Genomic DNA, 24966 nt, shown 5'->3' with positions numbered 1-24966 from the left:
GGGTCCACTCTACCACTTTCAAATGTGTAAAAATCTGTGGCAACATTAAGGCAGTCAAGGTGTTTAGATGAATGCTAAAATATATTTACTATTCAAAGAAGATGGCTTAAATCAAACAAGGAAAAATAAGGAAGAAATACCATTAGGGCCCTCACTTTTACATGTGTGAGACCAGGTCACCACACGTGCTTCGAGGCCTCTGTGCTTCAGAATATTGAACAAGTCCTAATGGTGAAGCCTGGCCTCAACTCTCTTGCATTTAAGGTTTGTGGGTTCTCAGCAATACCAGCATTGCTGCATCGCACCTTTAATCACCAAGCCCTTAGAAACAATAGCTGAGCTTTATAAGGATGCGGGTGTCTGAACTTAGACTCCTAAATTTATAGCTGAGTGCCTAAAGCAGCAGCAAAACTGACAAGCACCCTGTGCAGTTGCCCACAGATGCTCACCCCAGTAGTGAGGCACTTAGCATTTGTTATAACACAAAACAGATGTTTATTAATTAAGTATTCCAATGGCTACTCGAAGTGCCTTGGCCGAGTGCTTGCGTGCACTAATTTCAATATTGGGCGTGCAGTCTACTCTGCGTCTTACTTCTACAGCATTTCTAGAAAACCTCTAGAAAATTAATTTTAATAGTTAAAAAACCATCTTGAGCTGCATACATGAAAATAACTCCATTTCTACTGAATGACAATCTAATACGAAATAAGAATATTCACCTTTTTCTTACTCTGCCCAAATCCAGGCAATAAATTAGGCTTCTCAGCATGACTGTAAAGTGCTGTGAATTGTATAAACAATCATTTATGGACACCGAAAAATAACCCTTATGCACATTGCATTATAGTTCCAAAAATATATTTACAGTCTATTACAAAGATTACAAATGGAAGTGTCTATGTAACGGGATTATGCTAGTTAAAAGCTTTTTACATATTTTCTTCAACAAAGGCAGGGGGGACAAAAAATTAGTATAACCAAACTGATTTTTCTAATGAAGCAAATAAATAAAATGACAAATATAACACTGTACAGTGATCTAAAAATGGGGAGAAAAAAAGGAGGGGGAAAATGATGCATTTAATTTTTTTGATAACTATCTTTGGTCCTAAATGTGGGAAAACACATTATGTAGCACTGAATATACATGTTTGTTTGTGATGCTCTGCAAGTAAAATAGAAAAATATAGTGCATTTTCAATGTATTCAGAGCTCACTACACATAAATGTGTGTACAAAACAAGACAGTATAAATAAAATTTACAAGTTTTACAAAGGAACATTTACAGGGTTTTTCTTTTGTTTTTATTTTTTTTGTGTGGATGCCCACATTATCAAACAAGACCAATTTATGACTGATCCCTGGGATCTTTCTCTATCAAAACCAATAGAGGCAGCCCAATTCTCTTTGGAAGTACAGCATTTCATTGCTGGGGCAGTTCACAACTTTCAGATTTTTTTGAAGCATTTCTCTCTGGTTCACATACATTCTTGCAACATCTGTAAAGACACCGTTCATTATTGCTTATGGTAGTTAAACATTTTAATCAAACAAAATTCATATATAAGTAAATGGTATAAAAAGATATGCCATTGAGCAACTACTCTTGCATGTGTTCCTGATGAATGACTGTTGTGTCTGTGTGAGCACACACACTCATGTTTGTTCAGAGCAGCAAAAGCTTGTAAAAAAACTTGAAAATTTTGAACTGCCCCTTGCCTCGTGCTCTACAGTTCTCGTAAAAAATCTATGTCCTTATTCTGACATCTGGACTGCATTCAGCTTAAACTCATATAAAACATATTGCCAGCTATTTCCCTCAGATTTGCTAATGCAGAGTATTGAAAAAAAAATGTGATGTGCTCAGATTAAATGGTTTAGGTAACACTGGAGAACTGCACCCGTGTTCTGAGACACTCCTACAATCACTTGTCCATTCAATGCAGTGTCTCAGCAGTTTTACAGTTGTAGATCTACATCTTAGAATATATCTCACTTTAACTCTAGTCCATTAAAATCATCTTGCAAACAATTTGCTAAAAGTGCCTAGAACTACTTAGGGGTCATTATTGCTTTTCTTTTTTTTTTTAATCTTTTATTTTCTTTTAAAAGATAGTATATGTGTAACCTTAAAAAATTCTTTAAAAAATATCAGAGCTCTTGGCAACTTGCATTTTCCTGACTCCCTGCCAATTAGCTAGCCATGTCAATACGGTGCTGATTTAACAAAAGTAAATGGCACAAAAGGATACCAAAGTTCGGACAGATATACATTGCTTGGTCATGCTTCTTAAATCTCTAGGAACTCAAATAATCCTTCAGAGGTACCCAGTGTAGTAATGTGTCATAGAATTAGCACTAAAAAGGTCCAAAGATATAAACATCATACTAAAAGAAAGTCTTTATGAAGAATAAACACAAATGATTAAGAAAAAGATTCAGAAATCACAGATTTAAGGAAAATATTTTGTTGAATTTAACAATAATATCATGATTTTATCTGACAAATATATTCTTTTTTAAATTTTTATGTACATTTAAAAAGTCTATTAGATAAAAAGGAGGTTAGAGAGCTCAAGGTGTTTGTATGTTTATTCAGGTAGTACTTTGTTTATTGTCACTGCTGTTTTCCTTGCCACCACTGGTGGATCCTAATTCCCTTTTCATAAATTCTGGTGGCACTTAGGAGTTCAAGTCTGTAGGTGCTTCTTGTAGCTCTTCTATTCACTGCAGGAAGGACCCAGGAAATCAAGTGTCTTCTAGCAGCACTTCATATATACTGAAGGCCAGTGCTGTTCTCTCAGTCTGTCACCTCCCTCATAAGGGAGAAATGTCTATCACACTTGGATGCCAGTGCCGTGTAAATGTAGCATTTGTGCTCTCATAGTCTGAATGCTGCTCATGATTTTCTTTTGATGACCAACCAACGTGATCCCTAAACTCATCACATCCCTGGGGAAGATAAATGCGTACATTGTTAATTTTTCAACTTAGACTGCTATTGTATGGTATTCAACTGTGAGTCAAAGCTACGTAGTGGACTGGGCTACAGATTTCTAACATTGAAGCTACACTAGAACCTCAGCTCAGTACTGTGAAGTCATACAGGTGCTGTTCAACTTCCCAGTGAGGAGTGCAATTACATGGCAAGTGTCATGTAATTACAGTGTATGTATCTCCACATCTGAGAATGAGGCCAGTATGTTTTGCACTGCAATAATCTTTTATGGTCATTTTTAAGGACACCCAAAGAAAGAGACACTTCTCTTGTAAAATACTTCAGGTGGCTTTCAGGACAAAGTTATGTATAAATACAAGATTTTGGGGATCACATTCAACTTTCTAAAGAGATGCCTAGAGAAATCTTTTGCGTATTGACCCATACCCATCATGCAAATGAAACAGAAGCAACTGTTTCAATTCCACCGCTACTAGTGCTACTGACCTACTAGAAGCTTGTGGTCTCTGGTGACAATTCCCAAGCTGTAGGCTGAGACCCCTAGTGATACCAGGCAGATAAGAGTAGGGTTGCAAACTTAAGAATATTGTTTAGAAACTTGTTTAGAAAAACACTGCGCTCTGTAAGAGGAATTACATGTGTTTGGCAACCACCAGGACAAGAATGTTGTTTCCAGGGTGCCAAGAAGACCTGTTTAAGATGGCAGTACCAATATAGGTCATGTTTGCCTTCAGAAAAATGTTTTGCTTCTATAGACTTTTATCCTGATGCAAAGTCATTTCTTGCAGGACACAGACAGCCCCCAGCCAATTATAAGAAAATTCCACATCTTCCTAGTACATGTCTGGAAAAAAGTACCAATTAGGTAGTGGAGGCAAAGTAGTTATTTTTCTATACATACGTACTTTGAAAGGGGCCACATTCTCCCTCAAATTCTAGCCCCTTGGTGTAATTTCAATTGGTTTCAAAAACAGGGAAAGAAGTGATGCCACACGTAGGTAGCAGGGTATTTGCCCTTTCATGGGATGCTCTAGTGCAACATCACCAGCTGCTAAACCAGCTGGCTTAACTCCAAGTACCATGTTTGTACTCAAGGTAAAGTTTCGGAGTTGAACATTGTGTATTGTTTTACCTAGAAATTGCCTAAATTCAAGTTAAACATGCCCAGTACTAACTTACTCAATAGTCATCCTGGCAACTGATTCAAGAGAGTTGTAGCCTGCTGCTGTGAAATTATCCTTATATCTTTCCATCTTAATAGCTTGTAACCATTCGCCTACGGAGCAGAAAGTGGTAAAATCGGGAGTGTTCTGGTCCAGAAGAGGGCTAATTGGTCTACGGAGAAGGAAAAAGGAAAGTAAGTTGTTTCCAAAGAGAGTAAAACATCAGGGAGTATTTAGCAAGGTGAGAGTCAAGTAAGTTTGGGATATTAAAAATGTCAAGAGTAGAAAGTAATAGGTCTTTATATAGTTTAGATTATTCTGTGAATAGCTCTTGACTACTCTGTACCTCACAATATGTCTTTCCTAAGCTTATTCATGTAAAAGATGAAAGGTCAGAGTGAGCAAAATCAGCCTAATGGACTATTACCAACAGAAAATCAACCTTATTACCTAACATGACAGCAGCTGCAGCTAAAGTTGCTAAGTAAAATAAAGATGCTATTCTTTTAAGCATCTTAGAAAATGTAGTAACTATTCCCAGTATTCAATTGAATGGGACAAAACAAAGACAAGGAAAAAGCAGAGACATAAATTAAGTTGCTTCAGGTCACACAGCAGATCAGTCAGTAGAAGAACTGGGAGCTGAACACAGGCCAGTTGATTCCCTAGTGCAGTGATCTAGCTAGCAGATCAAAAGATTATCACAATTAAATAATTCACCTGAAATTTATGAAGAAACCATTAAGAGCTACATATGAAACACAATGAGGTGCAATCACTAAAAGGAGTTAAAGCCAGAAAATGAAAGAGAAAAATCTAGAGTGTAGCAATGTCAAAGTACATTGGTTAAGCACGAGTATTATTAATTACTATTTCTACTGTAGCAGTTCCAAGGGCAAGGGATGCATCATATAAAACTACAGTAGATGATGATCCTGGCCCTCCATACTTCATAATTTTAAGGAAAAAAGAAAACAAAGACTGCTAGTCGTGAGAGTGTGGAAAGAGGGACGAGCAGGCAGTAGTTTACTGAGAAGTGTGTTAGTTCCATGATACTTAATTTCTTTGTTTTGGTTATTTTTTAAGAAAGTCCTTTTTGGCTTTGTTCAGCATGGTAAAAAAGAAGGGCAAATGAGGGAAGGGAAGAACAGGGAACAGGACAAAGGAGGAATTGAGAGACACATGGAGAAAGCATGAACTGGAACCAGCCATCAAGCAGAACATCCATAATCCAGCCACACGCACCATCATACAAACACACACTAAAGCTTTTCTTACCTGCTACATGTTCCCAGTGGGGTTTTTAAGCTGTTTGGGTTTCTAATCATTTTGTCCAGAATACCAACTATCTGCTCAAACTTTGGCCTTTCACCACGTTCCTTCTGCCAACAATCCAGCATCAGCTGGTGCAGTCCTGCTGGGCAATCCATGGGTGCTGGCAAACGATAGCCTTCTTCGATTGCTTTTATAACCTAGTAGCCAACATAGTTAATCACTTTTCATCAAGGGGTATTTAAGAAATATATACTGCTACCTAGTTCAAGAAATAAAAGAAGGAAAAAAACCAACAATAAAGTAAAATTTGCCATCAGTGTTGCAAAAATATGAGTCTGCTGTTTTGACACTAGCCTTCAAGTTTTCAAATAATTTCCATGACTTTATCATCTTTGGGCTTATTAAGCATATTGCTCTATACGTGCAGAACACAGCTATATTACCTAGTCAAGTGAGCAGTGGGGAGCAACAATTAAATTCACCAAGGGAGCAACAGATAGATTGATAAATGGAGTTATTTCAGAAAGCATTATTACTTGCCCCAAGGCTTTTATGAAGGAGTGTGTGGTAGAAGCAACTGACTTCTAAATGGATAGAGATCTGTGCATGCACATATAAAATACATAAAGCCTGAAGATATTATAAAAAGATCCAAGAAAAATGTTTAGCAGACAGAAACTGTTAGGGAAAAAAGTTGTATTCTATGTCTAGCCAATGTCACATTAATGATAAAGTAGTAGAAATGTGCCACATGAGAGAAGAAGACTTGGCTGAATGGTATTTTAATATACCATCTAAACAGAAAGTTAGGTTTAATAAGAGATGCTGCTAGGTGGTGATATGATTGAAGGAGAACATAAATGTCTGAACCAAGAATTACACCTACCTGTTGACATCCTTAGCCAAGTCCATTTGAATTTAAGTAAAAAAACATGGGTAAAGTAAAATCACAGGAAACTGCTGTAAACCTTGAGGGCAGGATAAGAAAGCACATCAGGAAGCAATGTGATAAGAAAGGCTTGTGAAAAAGGGCTAAAACACCGTTCATGGGGGATTTCAAGTATACTGACATTGACTGACATAGCAGTTTTGAATAGAATTGCTAAGGAAGGGTGCTTGTTCCTGAAGGGTAAAGTGTAGGACTGTGTTCTCTCTCAGTTTGTACAGAAAGCAAGATCAGAAGCTTTCTGGACTTAGCCCTAGGAAGTAGATCTAGTATGATAAATAAAGTTGGTGAATATCCAGGGTTTAGTGAAAATAATAACCTCAGATAGAAAACATTCCATAGGTTGTGTAAGAAAATGCAAAAGCAGTGGGCTGCAAAGTAGACAGAACTGCAAAGAATACAAAATGACCTTCAAAAAGCTGGCTGAAATCCATGATTGTATCAAAACCTTTTGCAGAGAAGAAGTTTTGTGAAAAGAGGAGGCATAGCCCAGTGGTAGGGCACTTACTGCAGGTTTGTGTCACAGAATATCCTTCCAACCTCAGGGAAGTTGCCTCATTTCTCTGGGCCTCAGTTTTCTATCTGGACATTTAGAATGACAGTGCTGTCCTACAACTCAAAAATGACTGAGACATATTCAACTCCTGCAGTAACATCTACACCTTGAAGAATGAGTGCAGTGACCTGTTAGAGACAGTGAAGTTATCCGTCAGACCAGGTGGGGACAGAGGATTTCTGCTGAACAGGGAAACTGGAAAAATACTACTATATATGAAAGAAAATATTAAAAGTGAAATGTGAGATCTTTTAGAGCAGTATTAAGAGGAAAAACAAAAGAACAGCTCCTTACGCTTAGAAGTAGCAGTGGAATAAAAGTGAAAAAAAAGCTACAGTGTGTACAGGACAACTGGTATGCTATGAAACGTAATACAGACATTTCTGACCTGTTAAAAGGTAAAAGGTGTTAAACACTTTGTGCATGCTACGTATGATTTACTACAAATGACATAGTTGCTTAAGAGGTGAGAACACAAAGACAACCAATGAGTGAAAAAGTAGGTAACACCACCAGCAACACCACCACCAAAATATCTGATATGCTCAGAACTGGCACACCATCTAGATAAGACTATATCCAAGAGTGTAAGGGATAATGAAAAGATGAATGAAAGGAACATGAACAGGACTTTTCCACATTCACTACGATCTGCAGAGACACCTGAAGAGAGGTGGGAATCAAGATGATGATATTATTTTAAAAAGGCTTTGGGGATACTGCAGAATCAGCTGCTTTGATGTGTATTCTGAGCAAGAAGGATGAAATTGAGAAACATAAAAGAATGAGTTAGCTAGAGATGGATGGAATTGCCGGGAATATCCAAAACATTAAAAAAACATTCTAAAATATTGATAAGTAAAATTTCTTAAAAAAAACCCCCAAACTTTATCCTAAACTCCGACACTTTGAAGGGTACTACAAGTGTCTACTCTGCTAAGAAAGGTGGGGGTGGGGTTCCAAAAATCAGTAGTGGGAGATAATGAAATAGATGCAGGAAATTATTATTTCTTTTTTAAATAAGCAAAGCTACAAAGAGAACACAGCTGGAATTCTGACTAATAGAATTGATTTATATTATTTACACTCCCAGCAATTTGTTTTTCAAATTCTGCTTTTGCTGCAAGAAGAGAGAAAGGCAATACTGTTAAGAGTCAAGTATGTTTTTATCATAATCAGGCTATCTGAGGATGTGAAGTGGGCCAGGTCTGATCACTGTATATACTGGTTGCCAACAAGGAAGTATTAAATACAGGTAACTGGATAATGTAATGTTATTACTCTGCTTCTGGGTATATAATAATAATATAAATTATTAATCATAACAATGATAATAAATCCAGGAGTACAGCAAAGAAAAAAAATGTAAGCCTAAACTCTTGTCCTTTTCTGAAGAAGTAATCTGCACTAGGGTGAGTAACCAAATGAGAGCAAGAGCTAGCAAACACCAGCAGCCTAATAAGGGAATATGGTAAAGTGCAGCAGTTTGAGGGCTGCTGTTACCAGCAAGGATTAAGATGAGGGGAGCCCACTGCTCAGGGAAGTTGTGGGGACTCTCTATGATTTGTGTTCAGCCCACTGTGCCTCTGCACAGGGCTTGCAGGAGGAGTGTTCTTCTGCAGGGGACCCTAGCTCCAGGTCACTGCTAAAAGGAAGATGTTGCTTAAAAAGAAATCGCACCACAAATCTGGATCCTCCATCAATCTAAAACAATGACTTAAAGGAAGAGGGGCAGAATTAAAGAAATGTCATCTAAAGATGCATATGTCAAGGAAATATATTTTTTAGGAGATCTGGTCTTGTCTATGATTACATCCACATCCACTTTTAGGCAAAATGATACACTTCAGATATATAAACTGCCTAAGCGTATATGCAAAATTAGAAGAGACACATTTAGCATTTTTGATTCCAGTTAAATACTCCAACTGGTCACTGTGAATGAGAATAACTACTCATAAGATGAGTCTAAATTCTTGCATCATAGATTTATCTATGGGATTGGTAGGATATGTATATGTTTTGGGAGGTATGTTTCAGGACAGTTTTGAAGATCACAGCATACAAGAATATTTGAAATTATTTTACCAAGAAAATGATGCATCCTTTAACTATGTGCTATTGAAGATTATTATGTAAGATGCTAAAAAGAGATGAAACTGCAAGAAGTGGTAATTAGCCATTTTATGAAAAAGAGTCATTAACGAGCTTTATTTGCAGTTATTAATAGAGGGAATACTTTACAAAATCCAACAAGAAGCATGAAGGTACCAAAATTTCTTCCCTATTTAAAAGTTTTTCCTTATTGTTCCCAGAAAGATAGGTAACGTTTGCCTTTGAGGCATCTTATACTCCTGTCAGACTTCTTTTGTGTTTGAATCTAGTACAGAAGGAAGGTGTCAAAAGAAATGAAACTCTACTGGGTGTCTAGGGAATGTAAATATTTCTCTTTCTCTGCCCCAAGGATTTGTTTGCCCATATTTTGACAGTCCATGAAATCTTTGACACTGAGACCTGTCAAATATTAACAACTTTGAACTGTGCCAAACTGACTCATCATTTACACTTTTATTTTTTTTTTAAACTTTGATGTCGATCACTCAATCAAAAAATAAAATAATAATAAAAAAAATTCAAGTCCCCAACCTGAAGAACTTCCTGACATCTTTCTCACCTGCATGGCTTTTTCCTGTGTACTTTCTATATTAATAGATACTCTTGTCAGAAATCAAGATTAACACCCATCTGTTCTCTTACTGCTGACCTGTTGCTCTGGATCTTATTTTATGCAAACAAGGGTATTGTTAAATCAGCATAATTAACTTGAAAAAAACAAAGTAGGTCATTAACTGCCACTCAGATATTTAACAAGTTTTTTCAACTGATTAATCATTGCTCTGAGGTCAGAAATCTCAGAATTATTTTTTATTGGAAAGAATTAATTCTTTCTATGCTTAAGTGTAATAAAATAAAGAGCACATACTATTTTTGATGTTCCAATTTTACTTGATACTTGGGACAGAAACCTACAACATCCACATGACAGAGAATGATTTAAAGATTTAGGTAAAAAGTGAAAGCTCTGTAACTTTTTGCAGTTTGAGAGAACCCTACGGTATTTTGATAAATCTTATTTCTAAACAAATATTTTATGCATGTATAGTGAAACACATATATAAGTGTTTACAATATGTAATTTATTTTTTTTTCTGACACACGCATACAAACAGACAAAGTATAACCTACATCTTGATTTGACATGTCCCAGTAAGGCCGTTCTCCATAAGACATTACTTCCCACATAACTATTCCGTAACTCCACACATCACTGGCTGATGTAAATTTGCGGTACTGGATGGCCTCTGGAGCTGTCCATCTCACTGGAATTTTTCCACCCTATGAAAAAAAGAGAAGAGTGTTTTCTTTTTTCTCTGCAAAACTTCCATATCAGCTTCTATGGAGTGCATTTACAATTATTTCTATAAACATCAAAAGCAGCACTTATATCATCCAGTATAGTTGATCAATTGCAGAATTTTCAAAGAAGTCTAAGGAAGTTCAGGCTCTTAAAACACTTGGACCATAGAAACTTAGCCACCTGTCTAAGTTAAGTTGAATGCGTTTGGAAGTACTTATCTCTCTATTGATTTTAAGGGACTGTTTAGATGTTTGATTTACACTAGTCATTTAACTCTTGGCTGGCTGAAGCTAGGTGAGAGGAGTCTCATCCTGTGCATATAAATCCTGTTGAATTGTCATATGGCTCCTCTGAAATTTCAGTCTGACATTTTTAAACCAGAATCCCACTAAAAGCCCAGCAGCAGGAGTGACAGCCGTGAACACCAGTGCGGTTTCCCGGATCCCTGTGCCTGTTGGAGCAGATTCCAGGGGCCCCTCCTTCCCTCAGAATGAAAAAAATAGGTACAGAGAGGCCCAACGGGTGGGAAAGTGGAGCTGGATCAACAAAAGAATAAAGAACATACTGTGCCAGTTGAATGCTTATTTAAGAAAAACGTCCCACCCAAAAGCAAGGGAAAATACAGGAGTTGAGCTTTGTCACAGTCTAGCCTCAAGCTAGTCAACTTTTTGGTGAGATAAAATCTAGTCTGAAAAATAGTAATAGCCTACAAATATTTTAATTGACTCATAGTAAACGAGATGATTAAATTTTTTATGGGTAAAACTTCCGTATTTGTTCAAACAGAAAATCATGAGGAAGGGAATAATGAAGATAGTGTGCAAAATTTTTCAAACTTTACCAAATGCAAATGTATGTTCTTACAAAAATATCAACCCCTAATTAGAGACAGATTTCTACAGAGACTCTTTTCCTTTTGACTAGTTAACATTTCTCAAGCAATTAATGTATTTCTCTTATCTACACTCTCGAGAAGATATGCTTCTTCTTAACAACCACATCTCAAAACTACTAAAACCCATCAATTTCTCTTACAGTAGTAGTGTAGACAGCCTCTGGATCATCTTCTATAACTCTGGAAAGGCCGAAGTCTGACACTTTACAAACAAGGTTGCTGTTGACAAGAATATTGCGTGCTGCAAGATCCCTGTGTACATATCCCATATCGGCCAAATATCTCATTCCAGCAGCAATTCCTCTCAACATTCCCACTAGTTGAATGACTGTAAATTGCCCATCATGTTTCTGGAGGGAAGAAAGGAGCAGCAATTCTTGTTAGTATAGCTGAGAAGAGAAACAAGAATTAGTTTTACAACTTTAGCTTTCTAGTTATTTACTACTTCTGTGGCAATTCATCCTGGGGCAAAGAAACTCACTTCAAACACAAGTTTTATTTTCTTCAGAGATAAAGCAGTACCTCCAGTTAAGAAATATATGAGTACTTAATGTACTAGAAGTAACAAAACTTGCTAATCACTATCAATTTCTGGCTAAGTCATGGCAAGTCTCCTCTAAGAGAGACTACTTGATGCACAGCTTTTTATTGTTTGCCTCTATGCTTTTCATCTCTCAACATAATTTTTTGTATCAAGAAAACAAGAATTATCTCCTTTTGGAACTCCAGCTACTGATAATTTTATTCATAGCTTGGAGTTTATCAAACATACATAGTCTTTCTGTTCTCTATAGAGTGTTTATACCTCTCACACTGCCTTGTACACCTGGTAAGATGTCAGAACTGGCCAGCTCAGAACACACATTCAAAAAATGCTAAATTATTGTGAACTTGCATTTCTTTTGCCTTTGTTCTTCTCTTAAACATGATCATAGTTCATTTAGGTATTCTTATATGCTGATTTCTACCATGCTGACACAATAAAATTCTGCTCCCAAAAGGTAGAAGATTTGGCTTCAGGTATCAGTAGTTTTAACTTCAGCTGACAGAAGTAATAAAACCCACCATGTCTATGCCACATTAAATCACTTAATTTCCTAGAATGTTCCCATGTGATCTTGTCTGTTCCTCTAATTTCTGATCTGGTTTTGCTGAAATAACATAGGGAACTGCTAGTATTTGTCAAGCTCTATTTCAGCCCATAAACCATTTAATTTTATGAAATATCATGCATGCATACATACATATGCACATATATAAACCCATATTTTTAAAATGAAAAAATATAATATAGTATAGTATAATATAATATAATAGGCACTTAAAATATGTTTATATATGTTTTCAGTTTGGTACTTACCCTAAGAAATGCATCTAAGGCCCCATTCTCCATGTATTCTATTACAATCATGACTGGTTTCCCTGAAAGAAAAGACGACAGATTTTATTTGAGAAACTGTAACACAAATGGAGTGCCTTTTTTTGATAAAACACATGTTATTCCTTTGAAGGACTGAATCATTGAAACAACGAACATTTCTGAGGCCTCCAGCACTGTTACTGATCTCTAATAAGTTCTTAAATGTCTGCATGGAACGTGGTCATGATTCACATGAAACACAGAATTAAACCATACAAATCAAAATGTCAGTGTGTTCTCCTAACTCCTGCTGGGTGAACAGGACTCTGGAATAATGACACTTCAGATAATATGAAAGGACATAAGAAACCTTATCTCTCTGCATGGTCTTTGAGGCTAAATGAAACTGGAAAAAGAATATATTTCAAAGTACTTCATCTTTTAATCATGCGTGCATCTTAATTTTTTTCCTCAGGTTGCAGCATAAAGTAAGTATTGTTTTACTTAGTTACGCATCAGGAGAAAATCCATTAGGAGTGTGCAGCCTGTTTATAATTTGAATCTTTGACCATGAATAAGCTAAAGTAATTTCTGCCATTATGTTGTTATTTGACTGACAGATTGAGCCGCTGCTTACCTCTGGTAACAACCCCTTCTAAGTGAACAACGTTGGGGTGGTCAAACTGTCCCATGATGCTTGCTTCACACAGGAAATCTCTCCTTTGCTTTTCAGTGTAGCCAACTTTCAGTGTTTTTATGGCTACTGCAACATCTCTCTTGCCAGGAAGCTTTAGACGTCCACTGCACACTTCACCAAACTCTCCTACAGTGAAGTAAAACAATGCTGAATTACTCCAACTATAGTATCAATATTCTTTTTAGACCTTGATTCAACTAGCTGCCTAAGTGTGTATTTAAATTTAACATGTGAATGTTCACATGTGAAACGGATTACTTCGGAACACAAAGACAGGCACATGCTTTAAATGAATCGGTGACTAAGTACCTTACAAAGTGAACACTTCATGTTAAGCCAATCTACAGGACTGTTATTTGAATATTAAAAAAAAAAATGTTAGAAATTTGTTCAATTTTTTTAAAGATAGGAACTAAAAATTAAGGAGCTTTCATAAGAAAATACTATTACAGAAATAGTAATATGATTTCTAAGTGAAAATGTCATTCTGTTCTACATGGTCTCCTTGCTATCTTTAGATTCAATGGGTTTTTTTCTTTCAAAAGATAGCTCTTTAAGGGGTGTTTTTAATTTAACATTATGGTTAAATGGTTATGGTGTCAAATGAAGCACTACGTTATTACCTTCAAGCAGGATAATTTCCTTTGCAGATTATGAAATGAAAGGTGTGACATAATAATTTTGTTACATTAAACAGACACAAGCAAATGCTCGAAGTTTGTAAAAGGCTTCTAAACTAACAGACAATTGGAACTTGAAGCAGCATGTGAAAAAACATCCCAACAGCCAGAAAGAATACAAAAAAAATGCCTCAACAACCATAATTTGGGAGAGAAGTAATTGGACTCTACCGTATGGGAAAGAGCGTGGAAGCATGTGAGATGTGGAGCTGAATGGCAATACATCTTCCTCACTATTATTGAGATTGTAGAAGATTTAAGGATTGTCCCTCACCTCACAGCAGTGTCAGCAGAGAGAGAAAGAAGGAGCCCCTATTCTGTAGCCAGGAAGAAAAATCCCTGGGGATATTCAGGAGAAAAGGGCAGTAACATATCTACATTGAACAAAGGGGAACATCTCTTTAAAAAAAAGAAAAAGATTAATTGCAAAAATATTTAATAATCTGGTACACTGCAAATTTATCTGGAGTATGTGAGATATAGATCCAAATCCCTCATCCAAATCAAATCAAGCCTGAAATTTATCTCCTGCATACCTGTGGAGTGCCTTAACATTATGTTATTGAGCATACACAAGTATGCAGACACACCTACATCCAAGACATGTTTTAAGTTGAGTGCTGAAAAAAAATATTGACTTAGGAAAGAGTAACACAGAGAGTTTGATTAGAGAATCCTTTTGGGACATAGGCTGAGGTCCTGAGAAACCTAGTAGGATCAGGACTTAAATGCACATACGCACCGGCAATGCGTCTAGCTGGCAGTGGAGAGAGTGGTATGCCTGGAAATGAGGCTAAATGCCTGAAGATGTAGGCATTGAAGTGTACTAATGGATGAGTTCTGAGAAATCTTGTTTGGGACACCATCACTATTCCAACACTACTGTTCTCCTGTCACCCTCAACAGCAGAGCCTAGAGAAGAAAAAGGCAGTGCTTGGGCCTCAGCTTCACCATTCGTCAGCCAGAAGGGTAGAACTTTGGCCAGACTTAACATTTCCTACCGACTTGTTCAGGCAAATCTCCACTCAGCATGGCTGGTTTTACAAATCTCATAGGAGATGACTGCATACAGAATCGAATTCTTCTCCCTCCCTTCTACACTAGCGGAATTAACGTTAGTTCCAATCAACTCCATATACCTCTGCTAACACCGTGCTGTACCTGAGCTAATTGGCCATACTGAGTACAACTGTTAATGCCTGCACAGGTGAGGCATTAGCCTCAACCATCCTTGGGCACTGGAGTTGTGGTCTGAATGTCCATCTCATAGCTGTGAATACCATGAGGCATAGCTGTTTGTTACATACATAGCAACTAGCTGCTCACGCCCTTAGCCTGGTGCCTTAACCTTCCTCTGCACTTCATTAGCAATATGGATGACTATTAATGAATTCACTACTCATCTCACTCACAGCTCCTAGCCACAAGAATTTAGTAAAGGATAACAATTTTCTCTAGCAGTACCTTCCAAAAATTTTTTTTTTCCATGCTGAAAACAAAACATGAGTATAAGCGTGTGTGTGTATGTGATACTTCAGAGCCAGGTAATTAGGATACTTGGCACAGGAGACACTAAGGCTTAACTCCTTTCCAGCTCTCTGTGATATGATTTTGATTGATTTCCAAAAGCAGATCGCTCATAGTCAGGCAAACCAGAAACTTGAACTTGTATGTTATGCATTTCAGCCCAGGATGCTAGCCAATGAACTACTTTTATTTCCAACAAAATTGTATTTTCAATGGAAATGATGCCCAAAAGTGATCCAGAAAATATGACAAGAGTGGGAATACTGCACAGCTGCACAGCCACTAGCTCAGCATGTCAGCAAGGAAGATGCTAAAACAAAGGATGTGTAGTACGAACAAGGACTCAACATAGTGGACGCCATATTCTGTATCTGACAGGTGGCCGCAGCGGGATGGTAGTGAAAATCCTGGCAAGGAAAGCACATATCCCTCATGTAAATTGAGCACAAGCATACTTGCACCCTGTTTGTCTGAGAGAGACATGGCAATGCTCAATAGCTGATGTGGCCAGCATTGCTGATGCATATTGAGACTGCTAAGTGGCTTTTCCGGTGCTGTCGCTAGCAGAAATTCTATGTTCTTCTTTGATGTATGAGTTTCAGCTGCTTCTTTGGGTCTTTAACATTCTGTTGTTCCTGGGCTGCATTTCATTTCACTCGTGTTTCCTATCTACATTAACAGGTTAAAGCCATAGCTAGACCCCGTACACAATATGCTTTCACCATAGCACTTCTAATTAATTTTCTTCAGAATGACTACTGACACATGTTAGTTTTTTGCTATCAGTTATACTCATTAAAATCAGGAATAAATTCATCTACAGTCAACAAAATTAACACTCTGGAATTACTCTGTCATAACAGTACATTAAAATACATTTTAAACAGTATGATATTTGCAACTGAAGCGTTTTCAGCATTTTGCTCAGAAGGCATCGGCAAGTCCAACTGAATATAACTTTGCACTCGGAACTGTTGCTATGCTGATAGTTTTTTAACACAAAGCAGAAGTTAAAGCTCAGTAATTTTTCTATGCTAATCTTGAATTTAAATCTTGTGTGTTGTGTATTTATTAGAAGAGGTGCTGCCATTCTAGCATCACAAAAATTACTAGTTAGCAAGGGCTGGATTCTTATGCTCTTACTCATCTGAAGGAATAATTTGCTCAGCAGTGTTGTTAATTTCAACGGTAATACTCCTTGATTAAGACATGATTCAACATGAGTGAGGTTACTTTAAGGAGATATTGTGAATTTTAAGTGTAAAGATTTTTTTACAGGTAAAACAGCTTATTTTAGAGCTATTTCTTCTTCTCTTTTTACATAATATCACAGTATGGAATTTACAGTGCATGTCAAACTACAGGGTGATTTAAAAAATATTCTACTAATACTTTTATAGAATAACAGGAAAGCAAACGAACATTTCCTTCAGGAATCCAAAGTATTTGATATTTTTCTTACCCATGGAAACTTAATTTCACTACATGGAGTAGTGCAATAAAAATGTCACATATCTTATTAATGCAAACAAATGAAACTGCCTTTTTAGAGCATGAACACCATGGCTTAAGTAGGTGGTAGACAGTTCAAGAGGAAGAAAAGCAATGTAATGCTGATGCAATTACAATCAGTCATGAGAAGTTAAACAATAACCTTTTGTATTCATAAAATATCAAAAAGAAAAATGGTAGAACAAAAAACAGCCTTAGGAAAGATTTTGTTATACAAAAATAAGACCTTCCTAGTCTCTATTTAAGATTTTGTGCTGCAGCCAGTTTTCCTTGCTCACATGAACAAAAATTCAGAGGTCAAAAAGCCCTCTTGCAAAAGGAAAGGGAGCAGAATTTGCAGTCATACCTAACGCCTTTACTCTGACAGTAAATAACAGGCAGCAAAACTGTCCTTCTTCCCCCAATTACATTTTTAACAGCAGATACAGAATTAGAAATCTACAAGCTTTCAGTATCAAGCAAGACTCTTCATTTACTTATTTATCTGTTTTTTGTTGGGGTTTTTTTGCCCTGTTTGTTTTTACATTTTAGAAGCCAGTGCAGCTTCATTGCTCTTAACCACTCTAGAAAATGCAAAAAGTTCTTCTATACTTGAGGTATAATTATTTGCCTGTCATTATGATGTATGAGTTTCGATCCCAGCTAAATGAAACAGTTGAATCAGGAAGCCACGGCAGCCTTACCTGCACCAATCACACGCTCAATTTTAATACAAGAGGCATCTAGCTCCTTGGCGAATTGATGGACAGCTCTATTTGGGTCCTCGTAGGTTTCAGGGTCAATGTAGGTTTTGGTGCCTGGAAATTTAACTGTAATGATGTAAGAAAGCATGACTGTGATGAAGCAAAGGCACTTATTGTGCAGTCAGCCCAGGAATTTCATTACGCAGGGTGCTCCTCGGAAGAGTGAACCTGCTTCCACACTGCCTGAGTCAGAGCCACTTTGAGAGGCAACCTTAGTTTTAGGCATCATCTGCACGCATGCTGAGACAAGTACACAATCCCATCTTTAAAAATTACTAACTTTAGCATCTGCATCTCCACCTTGAAGTAAAATAAATAATAAATATTAAACAGTGCTCAATGGAATAAAATGCAAGGGTTGAGTGGGAGTAAAAATAAAGCAGGGGAAGGGGTATGAGACCAGCAAAGGAGGTGAAACTTTCTTTTCTGTATAAGGACAGCTTATCCTCTTGTCCCAGGTTGCATAAACAGCATTTCTTTATGTTATCTAGTCCGATTTGAAAGGCTCCTCCACCTACCTTAATTTGCTTAACCTACTGAATATAATATTAATTACAGTGTGGCAATAGCCAAGCTAAACTAGTCACAGCACTTAGAATTTCTGTCCTTAGGTATGTTACTTGCACTAGAACATGAACATGAGAAACACTAGTAGTCAACTTGTAAAGGCATAGGAAGGGAAAGTGGGATCTGTGGCACAAATATTCCCTCTCCCAAGCACCTAAGTGAATAATATGCACCAATTTGGTTTTTGCTCTCTCTTTATCCAGTATAGCACTTAGTGCAACTCAGGCAGCATAGCTTTATGGCCAGCATGTAGTTTGTTCCCTTAGTTTGCTGCTGATTCAGGAAAATTATTTTTTGCTCTTCTGGTGAAAATAGAAACTTCTCGTGAAAGTAGACCTACCTTGGAAATCTATTAATCAAGCAATTTTTATGAAATAAATTCAGCTTACAAGGATTACAGTCCTGAGCTTTAATTAAATCAGTGAATTAAAATTCAATATGAAAATGCAAAAATGTTCCTCTGCTAATTGATATACTGATATACAACAATAGGATCAAAAGTCAATACAAAACATAAATAATTTATGGTTGCTTTGTAATCATTTAATTGAACATAAAATATTTTAAATTTGAAAATATATTGAAAAATACCTTAGTAATCATGTGTATTTATGTTTTAGATGGAATTACTCACTAAAAAACCCCTAAACTCTCATAAGAAGGAAAAAGCTAGAGAAATTGTTTGAGTAGTCTAATGAATTTACATACAGAGAAATTTTTTGAAATGTTGCCTAGATGTTATCTGCCATATTATGTATTTAAATAGATGTTCTTCCAATTGTATTGATAATGCTACAAATTTTTTTAAATGTTAAATATTTATTTTTTAAAATAAAACATGACTAGCGAAAATGAGAAGAAAGCAGTAAGTTAACCTCCTATAATAGTGCTTTCAGGCAGGGAGATGGAGAAGGAGCCATCCTCTTGTGTTTGTGATAAGGGGCCTGGATTGGAGGTAACCTTGCGAATCTCAAGTGGGCCTCTGATGATTCTTTATTCAAGCTGTCATAAAACATTTTGACAGGCCAAGGCTATCCTGGCATACCAAGGTGAAATAATGCTGGCCTGGATTTGAAGACATTGTTAGAAGAAAATGGTAGGAGGAAACCAAATATAAATCTGAATTGCTTGACTAAACTCCTCCATTGTACTTGTATCTCCAAGTGTAGCACTTGAGGTCACAGAAAGTTGAGGGCGATTGAAACAAAAAATACGATACTCTATTAAATATAGTGCTTTAAAAATGGTTACTTGTAAGTTTTTGTGTTGAGTAAGCGTTTCTTGTAAGTTACGTTTTTGAAAATTCAATCTGGTACATCAGCAGAGAAGAAGGTTTTCTAGATGTTATGGAGCAAAAGGACACCAAACTGGTGTCCACAGCTCTGTGACCAAACTGGTGACCACAGCACTGGGTTCCGTCTCATTCTGCACATGGTTCTCATATTAAACACTAAAACTTCAATCAACAGACAATGAAAAACTAGCTTGGCAAAAAGTAACTTATATTTGGTGTTATGATTTTAAAAAGAGCGTGTATGCTAACTGTTATGACTGATTTGCTGGATAACCAGATTTCTTGAAAGTAAAATGAAAGAAATGAACACTTATAAAATCTCACCATTTCTGGATCAACTATTAATCATTAAATAGTAGCTTTCATATTAATTCATTTACACTTTCACTGAAACAAAAAATGACACTGATAATGGAGATGAAGAAAGTAATTATTTAGCTAGGATATTCCTTTCGGTTTTGTACTGACATACAAGAAGAGATAGTTGAACTTTTCCTTCAAAGACATTTTGGTGATTTTAAAAGTGAAAGCAGTAGCTCTTCTGAAGACGTGAAAAGCTTATAATGCATTATGAGAGGCAAATTTCAAATCCATCACTCCCAGAATAGTAGCATTTAAGTAACATCAGATTTTTGAAGAATTCTTTAAAATCAGCTTCATTGCAAAGTGCGTGATAAATAATTCTTATCCCATTATTATTTTCTACCTTTCTTGCGCAGATTATTAATTGATTGACTGAAGCTGCAATGATATCACTACTTAGTTTAATGCTCACTACATATAAAGGAAATGATTTAGGCAGCGACAGACCCAAACTCAGGAAGCATGAACAAATTCCAGATGATCTGATTTTTTCAGGGAAGAAAGGTGAAAAAGAAACCTTGATCTGATTTTGAGTGGAGCTTTGACTAGAACTACTCATTTAAAGAGGCATGCATTGAGAAGATGCTACAAATCTGTGACCTGTGGCTACTTCATTCTCCATGTGACATTACAGTCTCACAAAGCTCATGATTTTAACATATGTAAAATAAGATAAACATATTGCTTTCATAAAAAAAAAAAAATCTGATGGATTTAAGCTACAGATGCTAGTATTGGTAGACAACAAAGGCTACATACAGCATTAGTGTGACTAAATAGCAAGCTCTACTGATATGAGAGTTACCAAGTATGGGAGAAGACTGGAAACCCAGGCATTGTTCTGTGTCAGAACTTATACCCAGTTTAATTCTGTTCAGTGATTTTGCAAATTTGGATGCTTAAAATCATTTTGCAACTTAGTTTTACCATACTTCCTGAGTTAATGACTGATTCTAAAAGAAATGAAAAGAAATTTAATTTCTCATGTCAAAATGATATTACATCTGAGGTGAGAAAGGGCTAAAATAAGAAAGTTTTTTAAACCCTGTTTTGATAAAACTGAAACTGCTCTTGCATAAGTCTTCCTTTCCCCTTAATTTTCAATTGTTATTAACCCAAGAAAGATGTATTTTATTGAATTTTCCCATCATGTAAGTTCATATGGTAGCTATGATTTTAACAAGGGAGGTTTTAGGTGTTATTCTTTGCTTAGGCAAGTGATTCTAGAACAGAGAATAGTAATGAAGTAGCTGACCTTTCTTTTCATATTAAATATTCTATTTTTAAGGACATTATGTTCTGTAAACAGTATTCACAGCAGGAGAAAACAGTGTCTGAGCAGAACATCTTCATTGTTAGGGTGATGCAATGACCCACACTTTCTTAACCAGAAGTTTACCTAAGGTAGAGAGCGTATAGTCTCTTAGCCAAAGGTCTCTCAAACACTGCACCTCAGAGGGATCATTAGGATAGTGTGAAACGTATTCAAAGCAACCAAAAGAAAAAAAAAAAAAAGCAGAATAATAACAACAATATATCATACCCATGTATAGAAATAAAACTGTCTGAGAGAGCAATGTTGACTTTAATCTGCATTCTTTTCATGCAGGTCACACTTTTACAGTGTTTAACTTCCAACTTGCTATGTACACAGTATTTTTTAATTTCTTATGTCTTTCTTGTCTTTCATGGAATGTTGTTTTAGTATTGTCTACACTATTTCAGTTGGGAATCTTTGAAAGGGAGAAAAAAAGCAAAACACTTACAATGAAAGTAAAGTTCTTCATCCCCTTCTTGATCAGCTTTGCTATAGCCACAATGCCTGAAAAGAAAGACTCCAGTTTTACTGGTAAATAATGAGTGACTTCCTCACATCTAAAGTCCTGACAACATCAGCTTTGTAAGCTGGGATTTTCAGGCACTGAGCACCTAACTCATGTAGGCCCTTTGAAAGTTTCAGCTATAATTCTCTTGACAGCAGAGTTTTAAATAAATCATGAACAGTTGCAATCAAAAGGCTTTTGTATAAAATACCAGTTGGGACAGGTCCTAAAGAGAAAATTCTAGTTCTGGTGAAAAGCTTGTACGGATAAAACAGAGGATTAAAGAACTTGAAAGCAGAACTCTGTTTTACATGAGGATATTCTTAAACTTACTGCTGTGCCTCTTTTTTTAAACGTAAAGTCATTTAAAGGCTGATCAGATAAAGTGTCAGACTTCTCCATGTGAGAAAATTGAATGGAAAGAGGGACTTTGAGGAGTACAGGTAAAGAACCTGCTAGGGGTCCCTTTTACAGCACATTTACATAGGACAAAAAGGATATCTCGATTTAAGTGTGTCTTGCCCAAGTAAGAGGGTGAACTGTATAATTGATAGCAGGATTTCAATGAAAATTGTCCTTACTGAAAATTACTTCTGTTTCAGTTTTGCAAATTACTATCCAAGATTAGACTATGTCTCAGGAGTTCGCAAGAGTGGGGTCGCATGTGCTTATGCTGATACAAGGTGCAATACCTTCGCCCGATGATGAATCCAAACACCATGAAGACCAGAATGATGGTTCCTGCCACAGCAACCACAGCTATGATAATAACAGGATTCTGTTCACTGGAAACAGCTGTGGCTACAAATAGAGCACAGAGCAGAGATTAGCTTAAAATGATTCCCTACAAAGGAACTGCAAAAAATTGTCAACCATCATGAATTGCAGACTGTTAGTTTACCTTTGCCTGAAATTATTATATTGATAAAGTTAATCTAAAGAATGGCCTCCACTGGAATTTTATCCAAATGCTGGATGAGTTAGTGATCATCTACAGGGAATAAAAAGGAGCTATGCCTAAATTGACTTGGTCGAAGCAGTACAGCCATCAGCTGAAAGCCAGCACTAGCATCAGCCACTTTACTCCCTCCTACTGCTGCGCAGCCTTCTGTTTTGCTCAGTGGTTGACCTTCTTAAAAGGGAAGACCTGGCTATCCCTGTAAGGGGGGACAGTAGAAGAATAAACCCTGAAGAGCTCTGCTTCTAGCCTCCACTCTAAAACTGATTGGTATAACTTCGATGGTACCCAAGGAAATACTGTCTTAACTATAAGGAGAATGTTTGCGATGAAACACTATCTACTAACACAGATTTCCTATTTAGCATATTTCTATCTCTTACTGCTCTTAATCATTGTAAATTGCTATTACTACTTATCACTTGTTTCTGTTAGCAATGAAAAGGTGCTTCTACATATACAAAATGGAATTCTCCATGCTTCAGAGAATTTACATGCTAAAAAATCCACACATAATCACTCTTTTTATTCAGATATGGTAATGCCATTAATAGATGCAAATGTATGCATGTCAAATTAATGTAAACTGAGGATGTAAATACTTAGCCTGAGAAACCTCAAGGTTTATTACCTACATTGCTTGCCTGACATCTAATGAGGGTGGTCACATACTCAGTCGCATTAAATGAGTACAGATCTACTAAACTCTACGGCGTTATGCTGGTTTGTAACAGTAAGGATGTAGCCCAAGAGACTGAGACTAAAGGAGGAGACATCAGGCAGTGATGCTGAACAAGGGACTGTGAAAGTGTGAGTCATCTGGAAGCAGCAGAGAGATAAAAGAGAAAAAAAGTTGTAGATGGTACGTTAATATAGTTAACTGCTGGTAGTGGTAACTGAACAGGAATGTCTACACAAAGATTTTATCAATTGCACAGAATCAGGTTTCTGTTGCAGACTTCACAGATTCCCATAGAAACAAACAAACAAACCAGTCTTTTTTTTGTTCTGTCTTGGGACAAATGAGAGAATCAATGTATTTGTCACTGATGTTAACCTGTACCAGCTGTTTCCCCCCAAAAATAACAAACTCCTTGTTATGCTACAGAGATATAGAATAAACTGCACCAAGGAGAAATCCTCTCCCTCCTCACCCTTTATTTCCTAAAGAAACTTTGTAATCTTTCTATGTTCTACCTAATGCAGGTGAGGAAGATCTCTTTATTCACACTGGTCTTCAAGTGAAAAGAACAAATATTTACATTTGAGTTACTATAACTTTCTGAGATACCCAGGTCAGCAGGATGCTACTGCAGGTCTGCATATAAACCACTTGTGGATCCGTTTGGAAATCAGTGGTCACAGTATCATGCAAGATTGTAGGGGTAAAAGTCACACAGAATCACAGAATCATTAAGGTTGGAAAAGATCTTTAAGATCATCAAGTCCAGCCATCAACACAACACCACCATGCCCACTAAACCATGCCCTGAATTGCCATGTCCACATGTTTTTTGAATACTTCCAGTGATGGTGACTCCACCACCTCCCTGGGCAGCCTGTTCCAATGTTTGACCACTCTCTCAGGAAAGAAATTCTTCCTAATATCCAATCTAAACCTCCTCGGGTGCAACTTGAGGCCATTTTCTCTCGTCCTATCGCTAGTCACTTGGGAGAAGAGACCAACACCCACCTGGCCACAACGCCCTTTCAGGCAGTTGTAGAGAGCGATAAGGTCTTCCCTCAGCCTCTTCTTCTCCAGGGTAAACACCAGTTCCCTCAGCTGCTCCTCATAAGACTTGTGCTCCAGACCCTTCACCAGCTTTGTTGCCCTTCTCTGGACACACTCTAGCAACTCAACATCCTTCTTGTAGTGAGGGGTGCAAAACTGAACACAGGATTCAAGGTGCGGCCTCACCAGTGCCGAGTACAGGGACACGGTCACTTCCCTACTCCTGCTGGCCACACTATTTCTGATACAGGCCAGGACGCTGTTGGCCTTCTTGGCCACCTGGGCACACTGCTGACTCACGTCCAGCTGGCTGTCAACCAGCACTCCCAGGACCTTTTCTGCTGGGCAGCTCTCCAGCCACTCCTCCCCCAGCCTGTAGCGTTGCATGGGGTTGTTGTGACACAAGTGCAGGACCCAGCACTTGGCCTTATTAAACCTCATACAGTTGACCTCAGCCCATCGATCCAGCCTGTCCAGATCTCTCTGCAGAATCC

At 37.1% G+C, this 24966-nt stretch overlaps 1 protein-coding gene across 1 annotated transcript; it reads right to left on the bottom strand.

The window, feature by feature from the left end:
- Positions 1 to 1831: 1831 nt before the first annotated feature.
- On the bottom strand, positions 1832 to 22583 carry LOC104618483 (ephrin type-A receptor 7-like; the record flags this gene model as incomplete). Its single annotated transcript, XM_010284087.1, has 10 exons — positions 1832 to 2956; positions 4143 to 4298; positions 5405 to 5598; positions 10150 to 10299; positions 11357 to 11566; positions 12577 to 12638; positions 13214 to 13399; positions 17676 to 17801; positions 21726 to 21781; positions 22475 to 22583. Coding segments are annotated over 10 exons (1364 nt in total), but the record flags the coding sequence as incomplete, so codon positions are not given.
- Between the last annotated feature and the right edge of the window lie 2383 nt (positions 22584 to 24966).

This window comes from Phaethon lepturus, unplaced genomic scaffold (assembly GCF_000687285.1).
Source record: "Phaethon lepturus isolate BGI_N335 unplaced genomic scaffold, ASM68728v1 scaffold13483, whole genome shotgun sequence".
Taxonomy (NCBI): domain Eukaryota; kingdom Metazoa; phylum Chordata; class Aves; order Phaethontiformes; family Phaethontidae; genus Phaethon; species Phaethon lepturus.
This window is presented reverse-complemented; position numbering and strand designations above follow the sequence as displayed.